Source organism: Macrobrachium rosenbergii, chromosome 13, assembly GCF_040412425.1.
Source record: "Macrobrachium rosenbergii isolate ZJJX-2024 chromosome 13, ASM4041242v1, whole genome shotgun sequence".
Taxonomy (NCBI): Eukaryota; Metazoa; Arthropoda; class Malacostraca; order Decapoda; family Palaemonidae; genus Macrobrachium; species Macrobrachium rosenbergii.
Window position 1 is genome coordinate 47,098,804 of NC_089753.1, and position 23,125 is coordinate 47,121,928.

The 23,125-nt window shown below is 38.6% G+C and overlaps 1 protein-coding gene and 1 long non-coding RNA gene across 4 annotated transcripts in view; one reads left to right on the top strand and one right to left on the bottom strand.

Annotated features, from left to right (window-relative positions):
* LOC136845273 (uncharacterized) overlaps positions 1 to 23,125 on the top strand; it is a 1,150,073-nt gene that overhangs the window by 421,069 nt on the left and 705,879 nt on the right. The gene's annotated exons all lie outside the window — the stretch shown is intronic.
* LOC136845272 (protein Tob1-like) overlaps positions 6,360 to 23,125 on the bottom strand; it is a 99,509-nt gene continuing 82,743 nt past the window's right edge. For 2 of the 3 annotated variants that reach the window (XM_067115422.1, XM_067115420.1), the window contains one exon: positions 6,360 to 10,379. In XM_067115422.1, coding sequence (XP_066971523.1) covers positions 9,071 to 10,213 — 1,143 coding nt within the window. In that variant the 5' untranslated portion in view covers positions 10,214 to 10,379 and the 3' untranslated portion in view covers positions 6,360 to 9,070. Of the gene's footprint in view, positions 10,380 to 20,096; positions 20,845 to 23,125 lie in introns of those variants that run through there. The other variant, XM_067115421.1, reaches the window with a different exon arrangement.

A 23,125-nucleotide genomic window follows, 5' to 3' on the forward strand; every position in this document is an offset into this window, starting at 1 on the left:
ACGTGGTCTGTCTCTAGAGGAGACTGCAAGATCTCTTCGGAGGGTAGGGGTGGGGGCTGGAAGGGGTACGGGGCGGATCCTTCCATGTTGGGGGGCCTCTCTTCTTAAAATTTTTGGAGGTTATGCTTAAGATGTATCATTGGCTTCGCTTTAAGGTAAGTGAACATGAACACAGATTACAGGCGAAATCGATTTGCACTTCTTTTTTTTATTTGATGCCTCTGTTTTTCTACAGTCATTTATACAATCGATAATATGAATCGGAACCATTTGAATTAACTTATGATGTAGATTCATTCATTTCATGAATTTTGGAAGCACGTTCTGTAGGTATATGCAACGCTTTGACGTCGGGCAGAGCCATTTTTTGTGTTCTTTTCCTGCTTGAATAACCTCCATTAATTTAGTGGAACTCCTCAACATGGACAATTATTGTTGTTATCTACGATGTTCTCGTGGCCTCTCTGTTTTCACTGCTCGTTATCTCGTTATCTTATGTCTGTTGTGTTAGTGGTTCTTTTCCAACTGTCATCTGCAGTTAGCTGGTTTTCTGGGATATTGGGGGAAAATAGTTGACGTCAGCTATGCATTCCTTTCTTAAAGGAATTTCACTTATGAATTTAATTTGTGCTTTTCAGCTATAATATATATATATATATATATATATATATATATATATATATATATATATATATATATATATATATATATATATATATATATATATATATATATATATATATATATATATATATATATATATATATATTTTTTCATTTTTTCATCTCATCAGTCTGTCAAGATTCTCATCCTCATCATCATCATCTTCATTCAACATAAACTATATAACTTTGCAGTTTCTGATGATTGCGTCATCACAATTCTTAGGATGTACCATCTCATGATACAGCGACTATAAAGCTTTTTACTTGTGTATATATATATATATATATATTTATATATATATATACACTGCGTAATCCTAAAAAGAAAAAACCTGTACCATGCAAACTCATCATCGAAAACGCAGGCTCTCTTCATCACTCAGGTACGAGACATCACTGAGATATTCATCACATTTATCATCAACATATAAAAAAAAAATTGAAGAAAAAAAATCACAATCGTAAAGTCACTTTTGTTACTTCGAGCGAGTCAGTCCAGGCGAGAGAAAGTAAGAAAAAAAATATGTGAGAAATACATTATACTGTTGCATGATGCAACTCATGTTTCCTTAATTGCAACGGTTACCTGTGTACTTCCTATCTATTATTCCTCCCGCTGTGTTAACCCAATCACAACTATATTAATCTAGTACGTATACATCCACTTTATACAGACAAACACGACTTGGAATCGTCTTCTCCACTGTTCTCTCTTTCACTTAACGAAGATTAATAATAAGTTCATGTCTGGAATTCCTTACCACTAAGAGATCTAAATGTACTTATAGCCATCTTTCTAGACGCGAGTTACTCTCTCTCTGTTTACTTGTAGTAGTCATAAAAATACAAGGTTAAAACGCTACTGCCTATTTTAGTAATGCTTCTGTTGCTTCATCTAAACAAGATAAAAAACTCGAGCATGAGAAAGAAGACACTACAAATATTTATGGACACTAACCCGTGTCGAAAAAACTAACGTCTCTCTAAAGAATGTCTCTCTTGATTTTTTTTTTTCTCTAAATTTGTTCAGTAAGTTTTCTGTTCCGTAAACGCCTAGAGCTTCTTCACCTAGAGCTTTTTCACCACCTAGAGCTTCACTTTCGTTCGGGAGATTGTGACAAAATTGCTTTCGAAAGTTCCTTTCTTTTTGCTTCTTTTGGCCAGTCGGCAGATGACTGCCTCAAAAAAACTGCTCCAAAGAAATCTGGGATACCAAAACCACTTGATAAAAATTATCCTCCTCCGATCGTTCTTCGTTTGTTTTTATTTTTTGGGAGGGGGCGGGGCGTAAAATTGGGGGGAGGGGGGCCGGGCACCCTTCTGTTGAATCGCGACAGAAACTATGTTTGAAGGTGTGCTGGCTTGATGTCATTATTATTATTTTTATTTATTTTTTTAAACGCTGAAGCTTCTTGGCGGGTTCTACAAATGCAAATAAACTTATATATATTAATATATATGTATATACATAGACTGTATCTCTTGTGTTATATAGGTTCTTTTTTTTTATTACACTTAAACTAATGTAATACCAGCATTCTGTCCAATCAGCAATGATTAAGACGTAATTTATAAAAGATAATCTCTACTAATAGCAAAAAGCTGTATACAAATACCAGGAGTGACGTGGAGGTGACCCAGGAGAATATATATGTATATATATATATATCCTCAATTAATTGTTTTATATTTGTTTTTATTTTATGCACACACACAAGGTCATCCGATTGATGAATTTGTCAAATGCAGCTGATATCAAGTGGACCCTCGAATCCATCGGAGAAGGCATAGTACACAGACGTGGGGTGGAGACCTCTCTTGCTCCAAGATGATATCAGTTTCGAAAAGGGGAAAAAATAAAATGATAATATTTCATTCTCCTGAGTGACCTCTCGCCGTCTACACTAACATATTTGCTGCATCCACCAGGTCGGCGATCTGAACTGACGTCAACCAAAACACACAATTTAGAAAAAACATTCAATATTCTTAGATTATCCATCAAAAGGTTAACGACGATAATTTACAAATCGTTTATTTTTTTTTTCATTTTCCAAACCAAGGAAAAAAAAAAAAAAGAAACTGGCTCATTCCTTCAGCGAGGCTTTTCGATTCGACAACAGCTTCGTCATGGGGGACTAACATTTTTTCCGGGGGAGGAAGGAAGTAAGGACCACCTCCCCTTCTAAAATAAGGAAGGGGGAAGAAGGACCTCCCTCCCTCCCCCTTCTTAGTAGGGCATGTCGGCCCCGCACGGGAATATGTCGCGAATCGGTTTCTTCACTGCATCTGGGCAAGAAACTGCTTTTTATACATGTATGTCTATATCTCTCTGTCAATTTCTCCAGCTTAACTGTCAAAGGTCCACATTTAAAGTTTTTCCAAAAAAGGACATGAATTTTTTTTTTCAACAGGGATTATATTTATTATATTTTTTTTTGTGTGTGTGTGTGTGTGTGTGTGTGTGTGTGTGTGTGTGTGTGTGTGTGGCCGGGCGTATGCAGGTATAAGCCAAAAAAGAATATATTTATATTACAGACCAACACTCTCCTTCTTCAGCAAATTGGACAGCCAAGTCTGACCTCCTGTCATATTTAACCCGTGTGGATAATGTTCAATAATGTTCAATATTTAAGGCCAAGTAAATAAAAAAATAGTAAACGTACTTGAATTGCCATTCCTGTAATGTGACTTGCAGGTGATTTGCTGTGAAAATGTCATTATAGGTAAATATCTTTCTGTAGGAACTAAAAAAAAAAGTACAGAGATTAATTCAAAGTTATATCCAAAGACAGAAGTTATTTTTTTTAAGTTCTTGCAGGTGACTGCTGATAAAAATATCTTTAAAAATCTGCAAATTTCTTTTTTTTTCAAATTATACTTTGCATTGAATACCCTTATTAATGTTTTCAAGTTGTTGCAAATGTTATGAGAAATGATAGAGGTCAGTCTTTTTTATCCAGAAATGAGAGATGTTGATTTTGGTTTTCTTCGTTCAGAGAGCTCCCCCAGGGCCAAGATTTGATCCCTTTTTTTTAGGAAAAAAATTATTTACTTTTCATTAATATTTTTTTTTTTTTTTAGGTTTTCAGCATTACAAAGTATTGCGGACTTTATAGATCTAGCAGCTTAACTTAGATATGCAAGAATCCTTTTTGCACAATATGAAACTACAGTTATTATTCCTCTAATCATTTAGTAGTATGGCAGCCGCACAGTTCACTGCGTGGAGACGGGAATTTTCAAGGCCGTTGAAGAAATAACATTTATTGACCCCCGGAAGGTCGTCTTAAGATGTAAGAAATACAGAAAATTAAAAAATGTGCGACCTCCGGTTAGTTGGTACTTACGGTCCATTTCATAACAACACAGACGGAATTAGGATTTGCAAAATAGTTCTTGGTACATTGTGGTCCTGGTGAGCAGGGATTATGCATAGATTTCATAGATTTCACGAAGCTACGTCTTGTACACACTTGTCATACACGGCTTGGTGGAGTTTGTGTGTGCCGTGAAGTTTCTAGACTTAAATGATTCTCTGTTCAAGGGTTACTGATGGTGGTGGTGGTGGTGATTAGTCCTCAAAAGGGTTCCAAGTGTGTCATATCCGTCTTTGGCTTGTTATGAGGAGGACCTCTTCAGTGAAGTAAGCTATAAAACCCCGCACATTCTGCATTGCATTTGATGAACTTTGTTGTATAATTTTCTTTCAAAGATAGAAGGTTTCTTTCAGAAAAAAAAAAATCCAGTCACACTGCAGTGTCCCTAACAGATTGAGGTAGAGCAATTTCCACAATGTATATATCGCTATGATATGAAACTTAAAAAGTAATATTTTTTTATATTTTTTTCTCTTATTTTTATATACCATTTGGGCACCAATCCTTATATCCAATATACGGAACAGGCCGTTGAAGTTTGTACAGCAAGTATCACAAGTAGGTGGCCACGCAAGGAGTGGTGTGGAGGCTATGGCTTTCATGGGATTTACTGCAGAATTTCTCGTAAAAAACGGTTTTGTCTGTGGTTGTGTTTTGCTTAATGTCTTATATTTCTGCCATGTTCGTAAGTTGTTGAAACTGGCATGCTGCATACTTTAAGGAGCTGAAGATTAAATTGTACTTCTTGAGCAACATCATTCTGGGCATATGAGAGTGGGATTCATTCTCACTGCTAAGAAGAAATATTGGAAGCTAAGTTGTCATTTTAAATTTAAGTATTGGTGGCAGCAGTGTTACAAGTTTAGTGCAGTTCCCTTAGAGTGTTACTAAGCTCAAGATAGAACTGCTTTAATGGACTGTCTCATTGGTTCTACAAGGTTGTACACTATTCTTGTTCTTTCTCTCACACCTGTGTTTACTTCATTATCTGCTTTTGTTGATCCTTCAGTGCAATCTCCTGCATGTGCTTTTGTCTTAAGATTTTCGATCAGGTATTTAGTCACACGTTAATATCCTTGCATTGATTCACTTGTAAAAAATGTGTTAACATAGAGAAAGTCTTTTAAGAAAGGTCTTTGTAGGTTGTTGTTTACATATCTAGCAAGCCATCTGAAATATGAACCCACTTGATGTTGACCTGTATCATTAACTCTGTTAATACTGTCATAAATTATTCTCAAATTACCAAGGCTTCCTTTCAGTTTTTACCAGACTCCTTGACAGTTCAGTCCCTCAAGAATGGTAGCCAAATTACTTCATCATGACAGGGTTGCATAGCTGTCACTGTACACATTGGTTTTCTTATGCACAGCAGACTGAAAACTGTTATTTTTCTTCAAGTACTGTGTATTGTATGTGAATATGGGTGTGTATGCGCACAAGAATTTGTCACGAGTGCCATACTAATGTATAGATGGAAGTAATTAAATTGTGTATTCTGGCCTTACTGACAGTCTGATATATCTGTGTTACCAGTTACCAAACAGTGACTAATTAACTGCAAATAGAGCTACGTTTAATTCAATTTAGTCAGTATTATGTTCATTTTAGCAAATGCCTGCCCCCCACTGGCTTCTTGGTGACCACCTCAAAAGCATTGTACCATTAGCTTCTCGCTGAACCAAACCTCGTCCTTATAGAACACCCGTTCAGCCAGTTACCTTTGAGATGACAGGCAGACGAATGGTTGAAAAGACTTGGTAGGGGCGATTTGCTGAATGGTACAAGCTTAAAATTCACTACCACAATGGGCTTCTTCAACATACATGAAATTTCTTTAATTACAGCTGGGATCTGAGACAACACTTAACCATACAGTCATTCTCAGCCTTGTCAGTCGTCTACCTTAAGTATTATCTTTGTAGGCAATTAAACCACTGTTTGGCATCAATATAAATTGCAATTTTCAGGCTCTGTCGTTGAATAATTTAAGTAATTTTTACTGCTAAGATGACTTGAATGTACCTTTAGTAAGTCTCCATAATTGTTACCTGGAAAACCATATAACGAGCAGGCATTGTTTTTGCTAATTTCTTCCTTTCATGTCACATATCCAATAGCGTTAGTAATTTACTCAAGTTAAAGTCACTGTGATACGTTAATTAACTGGCCTTTGAATAGCTTACCTAACAAATGACACAGGTGTCAATTATTTCACTTTTGAAGCACAAAGTGTGGTCTCAGAATTTCCAGCAACAGAGAACAGTAATGGGTAGAAGGTCATAATGATGTTAACTTAAATAAATCAAAAAAGTAAATTTGCAAACTACACATTTATTAATTCTTTCACAATAATAAAAACATAAGAAATTATAAAAATGAATATATTATATTATACTTGCAGACTGCCTGTTTTATCCCGGCAAGCAGGAATATATGGCGTCACGGTTTAGAAAAATAGTAGTAACTTTGTGACTAGAAAGACAATATAATAATGACAAATTCATATATGAAACAGGAATGGGCTGCATAATAATTTGAGATGCAAGTATAGTTAACATCTGATGGACTTAAAAATTTCCATGTCTCCATCTCATCACTGCCCATCCACATTCATTGGGTGTTCCAGGACCAATGTTTCAGTGATTCCAAAACTACAGACAGAATTTGAATGGCCGATAGAAGAGGCATGAATCTTTTTAAGCTCACTCTGAGAGTTTTTCAACTAGATCCATGTTCTCCAAAAGCTTTTACTGCCAAGCTCTCGTGCTTACACAAACAGACACAAATATTGACTGGCAAGAGATGTTCTTAGCAATACAAAACCCACTATATTAGGTACAGTTAAATTAATAAGAGTTATCAGATTGACCATAACCTCTAGTAGTCTACTCATTGCTCACAGGTTAATGGTTCTTAGTGTCTATCCATATTTTACACAAAGGAAGTACTACTGTGCCATTGCAGTATTTGTGTCTAATGCCAAACTCAAGCTGAGAACAATAGAAGCTCTTAGGAACCCCAAGCGCATATTCTAATTACAAAAGTTAATGATCATCATCATTGATAGAACAATGAACAAAAATCAAATAGGAAATTTTTGTTGGTCATTGAAATTTTTATAAATTTAATTTTTGCCCTTCCCATTAGATGATGATGTCTTAGGAGCGCTCAGTAACCCATAGGGCAACTAACAGCAGAGTCATTCAGTGTTAAGGCCTTGGCCTAGCTAAGACCTTTGAGACTCAGTAAGGTCCTTCACATTAAAATAATTGAAATTTGTTTTAACTTTCTGACTCTTTCAAATTTCAGAGTATAATATCATGTATCACTGGTGTCACCTTGTAATTGAAAATTGACATCAGCATGTAAGTATGTCAAGTCATTACATTAAATTTATTCCATTTCAGTTCAGACCTTGAATTCAAGAAAGTCTTAAACCCTGGCATCAGACCTTAAGACTCCTGCTGCGCTCATATCCACACAAATATTTGTTTTCATTTCCATGAAGAGAAGTAGCTCTGGTCTGGTTAAATGGTTTATGGCTGAGTGACAGCATTTCCCAGCCTAACGAGACACTTGTAAACGTACCAATCCAAAACTACACAACAATAGGTAAGGTGAGTTTTAAAAGGATCTTTGCAGACAGAATGGGTTATGCTACACCTGGTAGAAATCTTACCAAAATATTAACCATCATTCACACAATCACCAAAAACTTCTGAAAACTAACACATAACATTCAATATAAAATTTCTCGTGGACGCGACATGGCCCAGCGAGTTATCATCTACTATGTATCTACTTTATCTAGTCTCATCTACCGTCGATATGAGATAAAACATGTAACAGCAAAATATTCAACACTATCGTCAAAGACCCTCCAAACCATCACCAGTTCTATATATCTCTTTTTCATCTTGCGCTCTCTCCCCTTCTCTTGCTCCTTCTTTCGCTCATCTCTCACATCCCAACTTATCTCTTTCTTTTCCACTCGGCAAGCAGTCATCACTCATTCCTTCTCTATATATTTACCTCGTGCCCATCTTGTCACCTTAGTGTAATCACCTTGATGCCACTTTGGTGTCATCTAAGTGCTCACCATGACGTCACTTAGTGACATCTTGGCTTTAAACTTTGTTCTTTGGGACATACATTATGGAGACTTAAAATTTGTAAAACTTGGAAAGGTCTACCCCCCTAAAAGCAAGAAGAGTATTTATAGAGGTATTGTAGAAGTAAAAATGGTTATTTAGATATTAATTGGCTGTTAATAATCAGGTGGTAATGATGGGTTTGTCGTGTTTTATGAATTTAGCATTAGCGTCCCTCCTCAGAACCTTTTTCCTTTTAATAGGGGCAACAAGACTGGGTGTGTATTTGTACTGGACCGCTACTGCATTCTTCTATCACACATCTTATCACAAAATTATTTAGTTTTCGTACCTTAAGAGAAACCGTACCGGTTAGTTAAGTTGTACAAGTAAGAAAAATATATGCCATATTTGTTAATGATAATAAAGAGTACATATTGTACAACAATGTAATCTTATCCATGCTTACAACAAGTGTGAACAATCTCGAGCACTTCTACAATACAGGAACCCTCATATTGTTCTTTCAAACATAACCTATGTACAGATTCACAACCATCGGCTTTGAAAAAGTCAACCTTTCAATGACCATAGTCCGATATATAACCCTTGGGCAGCTCTGCATTGTTCTATATGTAATATGGGCATATTCTTTATTATTCTATAAACCAAAAGCGTCTATACCTGAGGCAGTACAAAATTATAAAAGGTGAAGGATATTGGCAGGTGGTGTCAGATCTGCTGGTGCGGTGGTGGGGGCGGCGGCGGCCAGCAGCCAGCTGCCCCGCCCACACGACGCCCACACGCCCGCCCGTTCTCCTGCTGGGGCACACTCAAGTCCATTAAGAGACGACACCTTTTGATTTTGTTCAGTGGCGGGTCAGGGAGACAACGGGAAGGCTGCTGGTGCTGCGGCTGCCCCGCCCATCCTCTAGTTGGCAACTAACAGGTGCTGGTACTGAGAGGCTGGGTACACGCCCATCACACCTTCGCTTAGTGCATTTGCCTTTTCACCCGCCGTACCCATGGAAGCTGCTCCAGGGGCAGCACCACCCATCATCCCGCCACTGAGCTGCTCATACATTGGTGGGAATTTGGGTCCAGGCGCCTGTTGGCTTGTGGCTGGTAGCAGGTCAGTGATGAAGGACGGTGAGGTGAAGCCCTGCTCAAACATTCCGCGACCCCAAGGGTTATATGCTCCACCACCAGGGGCACCACCAGGGAAATACACGCCTTGGGGCTCCATTGGAGGGTTGGGGCTGAGAGAACGAGGCCTGGACGGTGGGAACTGGCTACCGAACCCTGCCGTCGCTACAGCCACTGCCTGTTGCTGCTGTTGCTGCTGCTGCTGTTGTACATGTTGTTGCTGCTGAATCATCTGGCGTTGCTTGATGTAGTGTGAGAACTCTGTAGGTGACATACGGTTTGCTCGTTTGGTACTTGTCTTTAACTTTGTGGACCCGAATTTTGTCTGGGCAAATGTCGCAGTTGTAAAGGTAAGAGGGGCGGAGCTCTTGTTAAGGAAGGCGTTGATAGGCGAGGCTTCCCTCTGTTTGAAGGGCGGCGTGGGCGAACTGGCAGAATATGGGGACGTCGACTTTGGGCTGATCGACACGTTGCTAAGGGACGAACTCAGGTTATCAATGGGTTTAAAGCACTGTGCCTCTGGGTTGAAGGTTTTGGTCACCTCTTTGTCGAGGTTCTCCTCCTGTGTTGCAGATTCTGCTGCCTCTGAATAGAGAACTTTGATCTGACCTTTCTCTCCAATCCTGTAAGAGACCTCACCAGGGTCTACCCAGACTGCAAGATCCTCTGGAAGGTTATCCTTGATTTCTCTCACCTCCATTCCGGCTTCTCTGGCTGCCTTTTCCAAAACAGGGTCAATGGGGTCCCCTGTCTTGAGACAGCGGTATGCTGATCCTTTCATTGGCTTGTCAGGGTACCAGTGGCCCTCAAATTTTTCCTTGAGTGCTTTTTCCAGCTCCTCACCAAATATGTTGACTCGTCGCCTTGGCAATTTGTTGTACATGTAGGAGATAACAAAGTTAAGTGCGACTTGAATCTCAAGATGCATTGTGGGAAGCTTTGAGGGCGAGTCTCAAGATGTGACGACGACGACGTTGTTGCTGATGATGCAAAAGTAACTGCTGGTAATTTTTCTAGAACTTGCTTTTCTTTGTGTGCGCTTGGAGACTGTTCTATATCACCTCTAATTCTGTTTTGATCTCTCTCACGTGATCCTGCAAAAAGAGAAAGGGTTCATTAGTGTTCTGAATGCAGATTGATAAAATTTAAAGTTGTTATCACTTAATGTTAAAACAATTTTGACATGTAAAAACATGAGACTGTTATTGAAACGTGAAAGTGTGGATCGTGCAGTTTGTTGCCTAAACAATCGAGTGTCTTAATTGCTATAATTTTCACAAGTGTTTGAAATAACTTAGTAAGTACCGCAGCGTGGTTCCAGCATTCGAAATTAAGTGAGAAGTGTAAGTTTTACAGTATAGGACAGTGTAGTGATCCTCTCTGTTCAGGTGAGTAGGATAGTGTTTATAAATGTATAATCGTATTTCATATTTTATGGCGAAGACAAAGACAACTAGATGAAGAAAGATCCCCATGTCAAACTAGAACATTGTAGTTTTCAGGGTACAGATATGTGCCCAGTTCTGTGTTAGTGCTCACTTGGTTCAGAAATCTCATGAATTGGCTAGGGAAACAACTTAATGGGGAGGACCACAGCACAGTTTTAACCCAAATGAAACTTATTTTAAATAGAATCATAAGCTATGCAACCAATTGAGTTTTGTGTTGTTTTAAAGGTAAGAAGTAAACTTTCAAACTTTCCCAAGATAAAAAATGTTGTAAGAAGAAACGTTGGCAACATCCAAAACAGTGTCTTTCCACTGGGTCAATTTTTATGACTGGTGCCCAAAAAAGAAGTCTCCATCTGCGTTGAGTGCCACCATAGTTTATTTCCTAAACAGCGTTCCGTGCGTTGGCACTTTTTCTCGTGGCATGTGTTAGGGAAAAGGACTAGCGTGAACATAGCCATTATAATCCCAATGCGGATATTTCTGACACAGTGACCTGAGTTCAAGGTTGCTCGCTCCTCAGCTGCGGTCGTTTTCTGTTTTCTTCTTTTTGCTTTTGTCGTTTGTTTGTGTCCTGTTGTTATTGTATTCATTTATGCGCGTGCGCGTTTTGTGGTTTCTATTCTACATTGCGTTACCTGTATGGAACTGTACTTGTAATGCAACCTATTCATTATCTGAATTGTAATTTCTTGTACTGCGTACGAAATCCTTTCAATTTTTTATCGGTGACTTAATATTTCATTTGACCTTTCTAAACTCTGATCGATAGTGCACAGTGGTTGTTGTGGCCTCCTTTGCCTGTAAATCAATTTCGGTCCATCGATTCAACGAAGGCCACTTGGGGCTGTCACATGTATGAAAGTGATCTTAATGACACTGATGGTATTCCTGTCACAAGCTCCCCCTCCCTCCCCTACCTCACACACAAACGCACAAAATCCACCCTTCCGTCTGGATGAAAATATTTCTATTTCATACACGGCTACCAAGTCTTTTTCTGTCGCCAAATATTTGTAAGACACGTTTGTAATGATATGTAAACCTTGTTAGATCTTGTCGCGTTCATCATTATTTTTTATTTCATCGATTTGTTCCTTCTACAGTAATAAATCTTTTCATCTATTTTTGTTTTTACGAGGGCACTGAACTTGTTAATTATGTCACGATACAGAGCGAGTGAGAGACTGGAAAGAAAATCTCAATTATAACCAAGAGGTTTGCAATCTTTGTGTGACAAATGTTTCATTGCAAATCATTGTGTTTTCTTGAAAGCATATACAGCTCCTACTCATTAAAAGTCGAACATACTCACGACATGCTTTCTTATTAACAGGTGCTGGTGAGAATAATCACTAACACTTACAAAATAAACATGAACTTTGAGAAGTTTTCAACTTCCTTGTAGATCTTAACCTTCACAGTTCGAAGAAACATCGGCAAAAAACGTAGTTTTCGCTGTTTTCGATGTTTCAGTAGATAACAAGCAATAAGAAGTTTGAAAGTTAATGTGATAGTCTTAGTAATATTAGCGAGCGTTTGTTTGTTAAATATATGTATATATATATGTGTGTGTGTATGTATGTATATACAGTGTATATATATATATATATATATATATATATATATATATATATATATATATATATATATATATATATATATATATATATATATGTACATACACATATATAGTGTGTGTGTGTGTAATGTCTCCTTTCTATAAAAAACATTACAACCAGGAGGTATTATTGGTTTCCAATACTCGTTATACATATCCTATTTATATCAGGAAACAAGGTTGCGGCATGATACGCATCGAAAGTGCTTCAAAACTTAAAGCAGATAAGAGCGAATAAATAACTGGGAAAGAGAGAGAGAGAAAGGAGAGAGAGAGAGAGAGAGAGAGAGAGAGAGAGAGAGAGAGAGAGAGATCTTCTGCATTGCCCTTCACCCACCTGTAACCTTGAATTCGCACGATAATGCCAGCGAATAAGAAGTTTCTAAACGAGCGAGAGAAAACATGACGTTTTTATGACGCTTGACACGGGAGAGAGACATCTTTTTTGCTCGTTCTGATATTCCTCGCCGGTTATTTAGCTCATAAAATGTACGCTCTAGTTTTTTATCATCTTCACTACACAAATGGTTCACAAATGACTTTCATTTTTGAAGGGATTCTCGTTCGTCCCGACAGAAGTTAACCCCAAAAACGAGAAATCTTGTCTGAATCTCGTTACCACTTCTAAGATGTTAACATAAAGTTACAATTTCGTAGTTTTAGATGAAACCAAGTATATTTCTTCTTTCAATGAATAGGGTTGATCTTCTGAAGAACATGAATAGAGTTCATCTTACGAATAATAATAATAATAATAATAATAATAATAATAATAATAATAATAATAATAATAATAATAATAATAATCTTCATCAAATGAACACCATACTCTTTGGAAGCTTGAATTTCAAGTCGATGGCCCCTGTGGGCTTGTTCCATAAAAACTGGGGTTTGTCCTCTTCATAATAATAATAATAATAATAATAATAATAATAATAATAATAATAATAATAATAATAATAATAATATTTAATATTTTAATATAGTTACTAAGAAGCTTGGACCCTATAACCTTTTAACAATCTGCCCCAAGGAGAAAGATGTAAACCTTATTGACGCCGTAGTCTTGTGTCGCAAGGAATAAGTAAGAAGGCGAACTTTGTCTTTTTAAGGGAATGCAAGTAGCACACGGGCAAAGTCACCCTTAACTCACACAAACCCCCCACCCCCATCAATTTTAGAGGGTCCAGTGGGGCAGGGTTGAGGTTCTTGAGAGAAGAGTGTACCTTCATCGCTTGGTATTTTTTTTTTTATTTCTGTTGATCTTTGATTAAGAGAATTCTCTCTCTCTCTCTCTCTCTCTCTCTCTCTCTCTCTCTCTCTCTCTCTCTCTCTCTCATGAATCAGACGGAGGGATAAGAAGGTGTGTGGGCATGTTGCTTAAAATCCAGTTATGTAGCTGGAGAGAGAGAGAGAGAGAGAGAGAGAGAGAGAGAGAGAGAGAGAGAGGTCTGAGTGTTCATAATTTCGTCAAATATAATTTATACCATTATTGGTAATTTATACGGTATATGTTTTCTTTAGTGACGCATTTCTCAACCTTTTAACATGGCTTGCCTCTTCGTAAGCTTGACTGACAGTAACCATCGTCATAGAATTATTAATAATAATAATAATAATAATAATAATAATAATAATAGATAATTAATAAGTATTACTAAGAAACAGAAATAATAATAATAATAATAATAATAATAATAATAATAATAATAATAATAATAATAATAATAGGAAAAAAATATAACAATAAAAATCTACACACTTTCTTGCGTCAGTTGACGTTCAATAAAAAAAATCAACTAAAAAAAATAATGTCTGGTATCAGTAGTTTTTGTTTGGTAGTTTGAAGCACAATATATAACCGAGATTAGAATGGATGACACTAACCCTTCCCTCCCCACAAAAAGCCCCACAATTACCCCATTCTTCACAATCCCGCATTGTACTGCGTTGCGCTCTTATTCATGAGAGCGGACAAACAAAACTGTGTATGAGAGAGAGAGAGAGAGAGAGAGAGAGAGAGAGAGAGAGAGAGAGAGAGAGAGAGAGAGATCCTCTACGCATCTTCTCAAGGTCAGGTGCTGAATGGAGCTTATCATTATTTCATGTGATTCCAGAGAATGGGATTGACTCTTGTGTATGTCTTAACGTAGTCTATTATTGTTCTTTCATGTGCCATGTTTTGCTATATTTACGACGTTCGCAGTTTTTGAGAATTATTCATTTGTAATGTTGGCAACGATAGGCAACTGAATCTCTCTTTTTTTTTTTTTTATTTCTTGGAGCGTGAATGGATTATTCAGTTCTTGGAGATTGTGGGACACTGCCATGTTCGGAAAGATTATTTTCCTAGTAATTTAACCCGTATCACAACGCCCAAACTGCAACGGTTGCTTAGCATTATATTATTGCCGCACCGCTTTTTTTTTTCTTTTAAAGGCCTCTCTCTCCGGTTGTATCGCAACAAATAATGATCGGATTTTGTGCCTTATATCGCCTTCCAAGAAGGCTCATATTAGACTCTCATGGCCTTATTTTCGCTTCGATACTTCAAGGAAGAGATGGTTTGAAGATAGGGTTATCCCTTCAGACTCCGAAAACAAATATATCGAAAATAATGGTGCTCACTAATGTACGGGTTCCATTAAAAGATTTAGGGGTGAACCGAATATATTAAGTGAAGCATCGTATTAATGTGCTTTTCCGACCATAATTCTCTACTACGCTTTCTTCTTACACTTAAGTGATCGATCTATATCGTACTTTCCCTTCTCGTCACATGACAGTCCTCCTCAGCGAGTCTAGAATTTTAACTAACCCATCTACACGTTTTTAAAGTTAAAATTCTCCAATCTTCTGCGTACATATATACGAGTCTAGGTCGGGGACATTAATGAAATTGTAACCGGATTTTTTCTTGTTATAGTAAATGAAGCAACTCTAAAAACAGTTTTTCTTGTTATAGTAAATGAAGCAACACTAAAAACAGATCTTTTTTCAGTATAAACATTACGTATAAATTCATTCATGTCATTCCTTTGTGAGATTTAACAAAACAAAACGCCCTGCTCTTTTCGACAGGGACGTCAAATTTATTACTGAATATGTAAACAAAAACTACCACTTCTTCATTCTTCTTTTTCTTTTTCTTCTTCATACGAGTTAAGTCAACTACACACACACACACACACACACACACACACACACACACACACACACACACACACACACACACACACACACACACGAGTCAGCTGGAAAAGGTATTACGCTTTTGTACGGATTCATTGCCAGGCCTCCGGCACAGCACTGGGACTTGAAGAGAGAGAGAGAGGATACCTCGTAACAATGCTGTCGAGATTTACTGTGGAGCCAACGTAGAATTTTAAGTATTTATATACGAGTATAAAAGGGTTTCGGTAGACGCTTAAGAATTCGGTTCTCGTTTGCTTATCCATTCTCTTTCTTAAACATTTCAAACACGTTCTTATTCATTCATGAACAGTGATCACGAGGCGACAAGAAGGTGAACTATGTAAAAGAAGATTATTCTTTATGAAAAACCTTATGATGAGGCGAGTTATTGCTATGATATTTGGAAAACATGGGTTTAGCATTTTGAATTGGGAGGAACATAAAGGTAAAATTTACATCATTACCATAAGTTTTCACGACAAATTAAATCTGTATACACCAGATTGGTGTACTTGTTTTGATTATTAATTAAGTACCTTTTAAGTTTTCTCTTTTTACACTATATATATGTTTAGTTCTCCGTGGTATGGGGAGGAGAAAGTCAAAGGGCCTTCATGCTCGCTCGCTCTCTCTCTCTCTCTCTCTCTCTCTCTCTCTCTCTCTCTCTCTCTCTCTCTCTCTCTCTCTCTCTCTCTCTCTCATATTTTACATACAAAGAGACAATGGCTTTTTCCAACGCGTCAACAAAAGCTGGATGTTGCATCACCGAGATGTTTTAGTTTTCCATTCTCTCTCTCTCTCTCTCTCTCTCTCTCTCTCTCTCTCTCTCTCTCTCTCTCTCTCTCTCGCATGTACATTTGGCACAATTCTGCAAGCGTATGCTTGACATTCATCAATATGACATGTCGCTTCCGAATACTGCTTTTGCAGTTTGTGAGGAGAATGGAATGACTCTGTTAGTTTGGAGGAACATATCTGTATTCATTCAGTTAAAATTAAAAGTAATATTGACGTAATAAACTCAGTAAAATAAAATCAAATATTACATTCATGATTTTCTCCAGTTTGGAGAAATGTGAACATGTTACTATATAATTTCAGATATAAAAACCTTTATAGATAATCAATAATCAGTGAAGAGTGTTCCTATTTGAAAGTGCTCTACGCCAAATAACCTGCGTCCAGTAAACCTCTATTTTTGGGAACATTCTCGAACGCCCAGGACCCCGAGTTGAGGATCGATCCCGGGCAAAATCAAGCAAGCATCCGTCTCCTAATTCAAGGTCGTTTGGCAGTGTTGTCGTGTCATCGCAAATGACATTAATTAGAATATTTTATCGTCGGATCGGCGCGGAATATATAATTTCTCGTAATTGGACTGAACGGATTGGAAGCGAGCCTTCCACCAACCCCTTTTCCCTCTACCTCCCCCCCCCACAAAAAAATCCTCAAAACATTTATTTGTAAATAAAGATGAAAGGGAACTGGGCCAGAAATACGCGCTGAAGGACAAAAGGTCAGGGGTTATTATTTGTACGTGCATGACGCTTTTGTGTGTGTAAAGGAGGGAGGTTGGTCCTTCGAATTCTTTCCTTGTATTTATAAGTTGATGTCGAAGCATCATTTATTATTGCCGTTAAAATCGGTATTTTATTCCCGTAATCTATTTTTTAGTCTCTCTCTCTCTCTCTCTCTCTCTCTCTCTCTCTCTCTCTCTCTCTCTCTCTCTGTCTGATGACAGATGATAATGAAGAATCTTGAAATCTTACCATTTAAATCAGTATTTTATTCCCCTTATCTGTTGTTAGCCTGCCTCTCTCTCTCTCGCGATCTCTATCTCTCTGTCTGTCTCTGATAATATCGACGAATCGTACGATCTTACAATTAAAACCAGTATTTTATTACTGTTATCTGTATTTAGCCTTCCCCCTCTCTTTCTTTTCTCCCGAACGAACTGTAAGGTAAGGTAAGGTCTCTCTCTCGATGTAATTTGTGCTGTCGGATTTTAACCTGCCCCCCCTCCCCCCACCTCTCTGAAACTGTCGTAGTATTATCACCGTACAATTAAAATTGGTATTTAATTTGTGCTATCCAATTTTAGCCTGCTTCTCTCTCTCTTTAGAGAGAGAGAGAGAGAGAGAGAGAGAGAGAGAGAGAGAGAGAGAGAGAGAGGCACGAGGAGGGGAACGAGTCGATGTCATCGATTCGTCCAGTATTGAACCGAAGTTAGACAAACCTCACATATGATATTACACACGTGAGCGTAACCTTATGATGATGACACGCGGCTACACACACATACGCACACACACACACACACACATTCACTTCTTCACTTCCTTGATACGGCTCATTTTTTTCGCCAATTTATGGACGGTTTTGGTTGGGGAGGAAGGGGGTGTGTTTTTTTATTTAACATGTTGGTTTTGCTGCGGTCAGGTTGTGTGTTTTTCCTGGATCTCTCGAAGTGTTATTTTGTTGTCATTTTCTTGTTATCGTCTTGCTGCAGCATCCGAATCACCCTTGTTTATTGATGCTTACTGGTTTTTTTTATTTAAACTGTATTTTTTATTCTTATTTTAGTTATTAGTTTTGTTTTCTTTTAATAGATATTATATATATATATATATTGTATATATATATATATATATATAAATGTATATATATATATATATATATATATATATATATATATATATATATATATATATATATATATATATATATATATATATATGTGACACGCTATCGTATATAATTATTATTTGGCAAGGCGAGATTCGTGGGGTAACAAACATTAAACTAAACGCTCCCTACCTAGCTCTTCCTACCCTCCAAAGTTTTTCATTTTTTTATGTTTTGTCGACAGTACACCATTCCTGTAATCTTTTGGTCCCCCGGTAACATCTTCACCTTCGAGATTTCCTCTCCCTTCTCTTCCGTTATCCCTCTCTCTCTCTCTCTCTCTCTCTCTCTCTCTCTCTCTCTCTCTCTCTCATCGGCACTATTGATTGTTATTGGGTTGAGGGGAGGTGGAGGAGTTGGGGGTGGGGGGTAGCGTATGGTTCAAGGACCTATTTATAAATACTGTACAAAAGTGCTTATGGCAAGAAGTCTCATCTCTCTCTCTCTCTCTCTATCTCTAGTAATATGATAATTTTGATCTTGCACTGTGAAAACATCATTCAAGAACTTTCCTAATGTTCAGTGTTGGTTTAAATGAAGTTAACATATCTTCATATCCATCACTTTGGTTTAAAATATGAAAAAAAGCAATTTTTAAACATTTTCGTCCCTTGAGTTTGACAACTCTGATTTTGTTATTTATCAGTTATTACTCACAGGAGTGTTAATGGGATATGTCACAGTAGAAAGATTCATTTTGTTATCAATGTAAGTAACCAGATGTCTTTTGGAAAACATGGGTTATGTGTACCTAGAAATATTTACTCGAGTACAGTGCTTAAATTATCGTTTGCTTGAGCTTAAGGGTGATATACGGAATCATATTGAGATTTATGACTGACTTCGTCTCGAGACGATATGGAGTTTGGAGACAATATATGACGTTACACTTATTTGGCATTCACAGGAATCCAGACTGAATAAAATGCTACATTTTCTCTTGTATTGCTGTGAATGGCCTTGTACTGAATCTGAAATTCCCCGGCTGGTAGAGAGCTACTTTACTTTGGATTTCGTTTCTTAACAGTTATGGCGAATTGCAAGAAGACATTATAAGGAAATTCGCATCCTCAAGCCGGACATATGAAAATTTCATGTTTTCTACACTAGGTCACGTGGTATAATTGTCTGCATGCCTGCCACCAGTCAGGTTTCTTCGCTCAACTGGGAAATTTAATAAACCATAAAGGGGAGAGAGGGATAGGCGGAATATAAAGGCTGTGTACATTACTCTGGCGAAGTAAACTAACATTATTTTTACTATATGTGTGAAATGACAATTGTTGATCTGACAGTTGGTGTGTCAATTCAGGGGGTCCTCGCGGAATCTGGTTTTGTTGTTGGCCGGGAAAGACTTAATCTGTATCAGAAGTTGAGCCAGAATGTTTGCAGATAACAGTACTTATAATAATCATGATCATCATCGACACTGCATAATTAAATTTTGACATGCAAAGTGGGCGTGTTTGAGACTGCACATTCTGCCTTCTGGTGCTATTGATTTCACAACCCCCCCCCCTCTCTCTCTCTCTCTCTCACTCTTTCTGTCTCTCTCTCTCTCTCTCAGTCAGCGGTGCACGCCTGTGCTTGCTTGCTTGCTTGAAGCTCGCTGGCTGGCTCGCTCGCGTGCTTGCACACCCACCACTAGTACCCCTCTTCTAAAGTTGTCCCTTCCTTCTTTACAAAATTTGAAACTACTGATTTTTTCTACAAGGAGTCAGTCTGAGGGTAAAATTTGCCTGTTTCTTAAGGGGTCACCAAAACAATAAAAATTGCAAAAAAATGAAAAGACAATACTCTGATAAATTCAAAAAGGGAAATTGGGATGGGTGTCTCTAAAACGCAGTCATCATCATCATCACCTTCTCATGTTGTAGTTATTGTTGTTGTTGGTCTGCTGAGGCGCCACTACCACCATCACCATGATGGTGATGGCAGGAAGGGGGTTCGGGGGCGGCTGCAGCTGATGCAGAGCACAGAGGACAGCAGCTGTTCGGTTCAAACGAGCTGCTGCTGCTGCTGAAGAAGACGACGACGAAGAAGGACGAGGAGAGGAAATAGTAGTAGTAGTAGTAGTACTATCTATCAGCAGGCTAGAGAGGCACTCCCAGATTCACCACGCAACACCACCAACAACACCATCACCACCACGAAACCACCAACACCACAACCACCACCACAACTTCTACTGCTGCTGCTGCTGCTGCCCTGCTGCTCTGCTCTGCCCTGCTTTGCTTTTGCTTCTGCTGATGCACCCTACCACCACCCCAACGACTTGACTGAAACCCGAAAGTGAAGGACGACAGGGGCACTCTCACTGTTGAGCAGTGTGCCACTGCTCTCGTGTGATGGTGGTGCTGCTCTTTTAGCTTCTTCGCCCAAAGGAGAAAGAATTAAAAGATAAAATAATAAATAATGATGATAACAAAAAGAGCCGAGTGTGTGTGTGTTGGTGTGAGAGAGGGAGGACAGTGTCGGGAGAGAGCAGCACTCCTGTTCGGAGAGAGCAGCAGCAGCGCTAGCAATGACAGCAGCTGTGTGAGTGTATCAGCCAGCACCTATCCGACCAACACCAACACGCTCCTCCCCCTCCCCCCTCCTCACTCCTCCTCCTCCACCACTACACAGCCCCCGCCTACTCCTCCTCCTCCTCCTCCACCACAACCAACTCCACCCACACGTCTCTTCGCGCATGCTCCGCAATCCAGGTCGATTCTAGCGAAGGCACTGGTATCATCAGCCTAGACACCACCAGCAGTAGAAGAGGCAACAAGGGAACCACGTCACGATCAGAGCTGGAAAATTCTTCGCAAGGTCTTTTTTTTTTGTTGGGGGGGTGGTTGGATTTTGGCCCTCTTCCTCCCAATACCAAGCAAATGCTTTCGTACAATTGGCTACGCAAAATAAAAGAAATAAAATTTTATATGCCTGACTGGGACCCCTCACTCCTAATTTAGAAAACTATTTACAAAACACCACCACTTCTCTCTCTCTCTCTCTCTCTCTCTCTCTCTCTCTCTCTCTCTCTCTCTCTAAGGAATCGATCATTGATTTCTTGCCGTGTACTACGGTAGTATTGCATAAACAATTTCTTCAATTATTGTGAGTCTATTTTCCTTCCTGTGTACCTATAGCCCCTCCCGTGTTTCAAGAAGACTCTTGTGCTATTTTTTGTTCGTAGTTAAATATTAATTAGCATTAAATGCGTAAGAATCGATAATAATAGACTAAAAGTGGAGGAGTGAGGAGGATAGAACAGAATAGTCGCCAGGTCTTCCTTTCCTCACTCTTCTGCTCCTTGAAATATCTCCTCCCCTCTCTATCTTCCCCTCTGGTTCTCCCCCCCCCCCTTCCTTCTCCTCGCCCCCCTCCCCCTCTCCTCCCTTCTCACTACCACATTTACCCTTGCTAGTATTACGTCACAGAGTTTTCACGCATTCTCCTTCAACTTTGTGGTGTTCATCACCTGTTCCTCCTTCCTATACTGGGTTATTAAAAGACTTTGCCTCTGTGACTTTGGCCGCCGTCACCCGTCCATCATTCATCTTGACTTTGACTCGCCTATATTTATCCCTCTCTCAGTGCCATAGAGATAAATTAATGCTTCTTGTATACTGCAGGAGTTGGGTGAAGAGGTGGGGGGGGGGGAATATTAGCTAATTACACACCACTTCGGTATGTGTCACCTTGCGATTCACGATAATGGACGGAAGAAAAATAGACTCACGAACGGCGCGGCAAGATTATTACTTCACCCTTAGAGGAAATTTATATATGTACGTGTTACAGAGGTACATGATTCTTTGGTGTACTGCTAGGAAGTACGTACACATAAGACGGTACTTTATGGTAATGTTCGTGAGGGCCAGAGAGAGAGAGAGAGAGAGAGAGAGAGAGAGAGAGAGAGAGAGAGAAGCGTTTTTGTGTAAACCCTTTTTAGTTTTCTGTAAAAGAAAACTATTGTGCCGGCTTTGTCTGTCCGTCCGCACTTTTTCTGTCCGCCCTCAGATCTTAAAAACTTCTGAGGCTAGAGGGCTGCAAATTGGTACGTTGTTCAACCACCCTCCAATCATTAAACATACCAAATTGCAGCCCTCTAGCCTCAGTATTTTTTAAAATTTTATTTAAGGTAAAAGTTACCCATAATCGGGCATCTGACAACGATATAGAACCGGCCACCCGGGGCCGCGGCTCATACAGCATTATAACGAGACCACCGAAAGATAGATATATTTTCGGTGGCCTTGATTATACGCTGTACTGAACACTCGATTGCGCCGAAGAAACTTCGGCGTATTTTTTACTTGTATGGGAGGATTTTTATATTTTTAAAGTACTTATTCATTGGGATGTATGAAGGTTGTGCTTTGCTTAAAACAAATTTGAATGAAGATCTTGACAGGCTATGGGGTTTATAAGGAATAGATAAGTCTCATTATTTGTTTTGCCTTTGGAAAATACAACGTTTATAAGTGGTGTATCAGTAAATACATACAAAATTATCACACTCATAAGGAAATTATGTTTTCCATCTACAAGCATGATTCTTCTCTAAATTCTCAGTCGTGATCGCCAGTGATAATCTGAAGCCAGATTCTCAATAGTCAGATTTTGACCTGATTTATTGTGAAGCTTAGGAACTTAGTAACTCTTGTTACAGAAAATTCATTTTTGAGGGCCCGGGGATCCTATGAGCCATAGAGAAATCCATAAGGTTGTAGGAAGTGGTTTAGGCCGGACTTAAAGAAGCAGCGAATTTCTTTTCTAATTCATTTTGTTTTGGTCAACATAGACTTTTGACATTTATCATAATTGTGAAGGTGTTGGCATAATTGTTTACCCTTAATCCCGTTATAATTTATTGAATTATCTCCGTTAGAACGGTACCGAA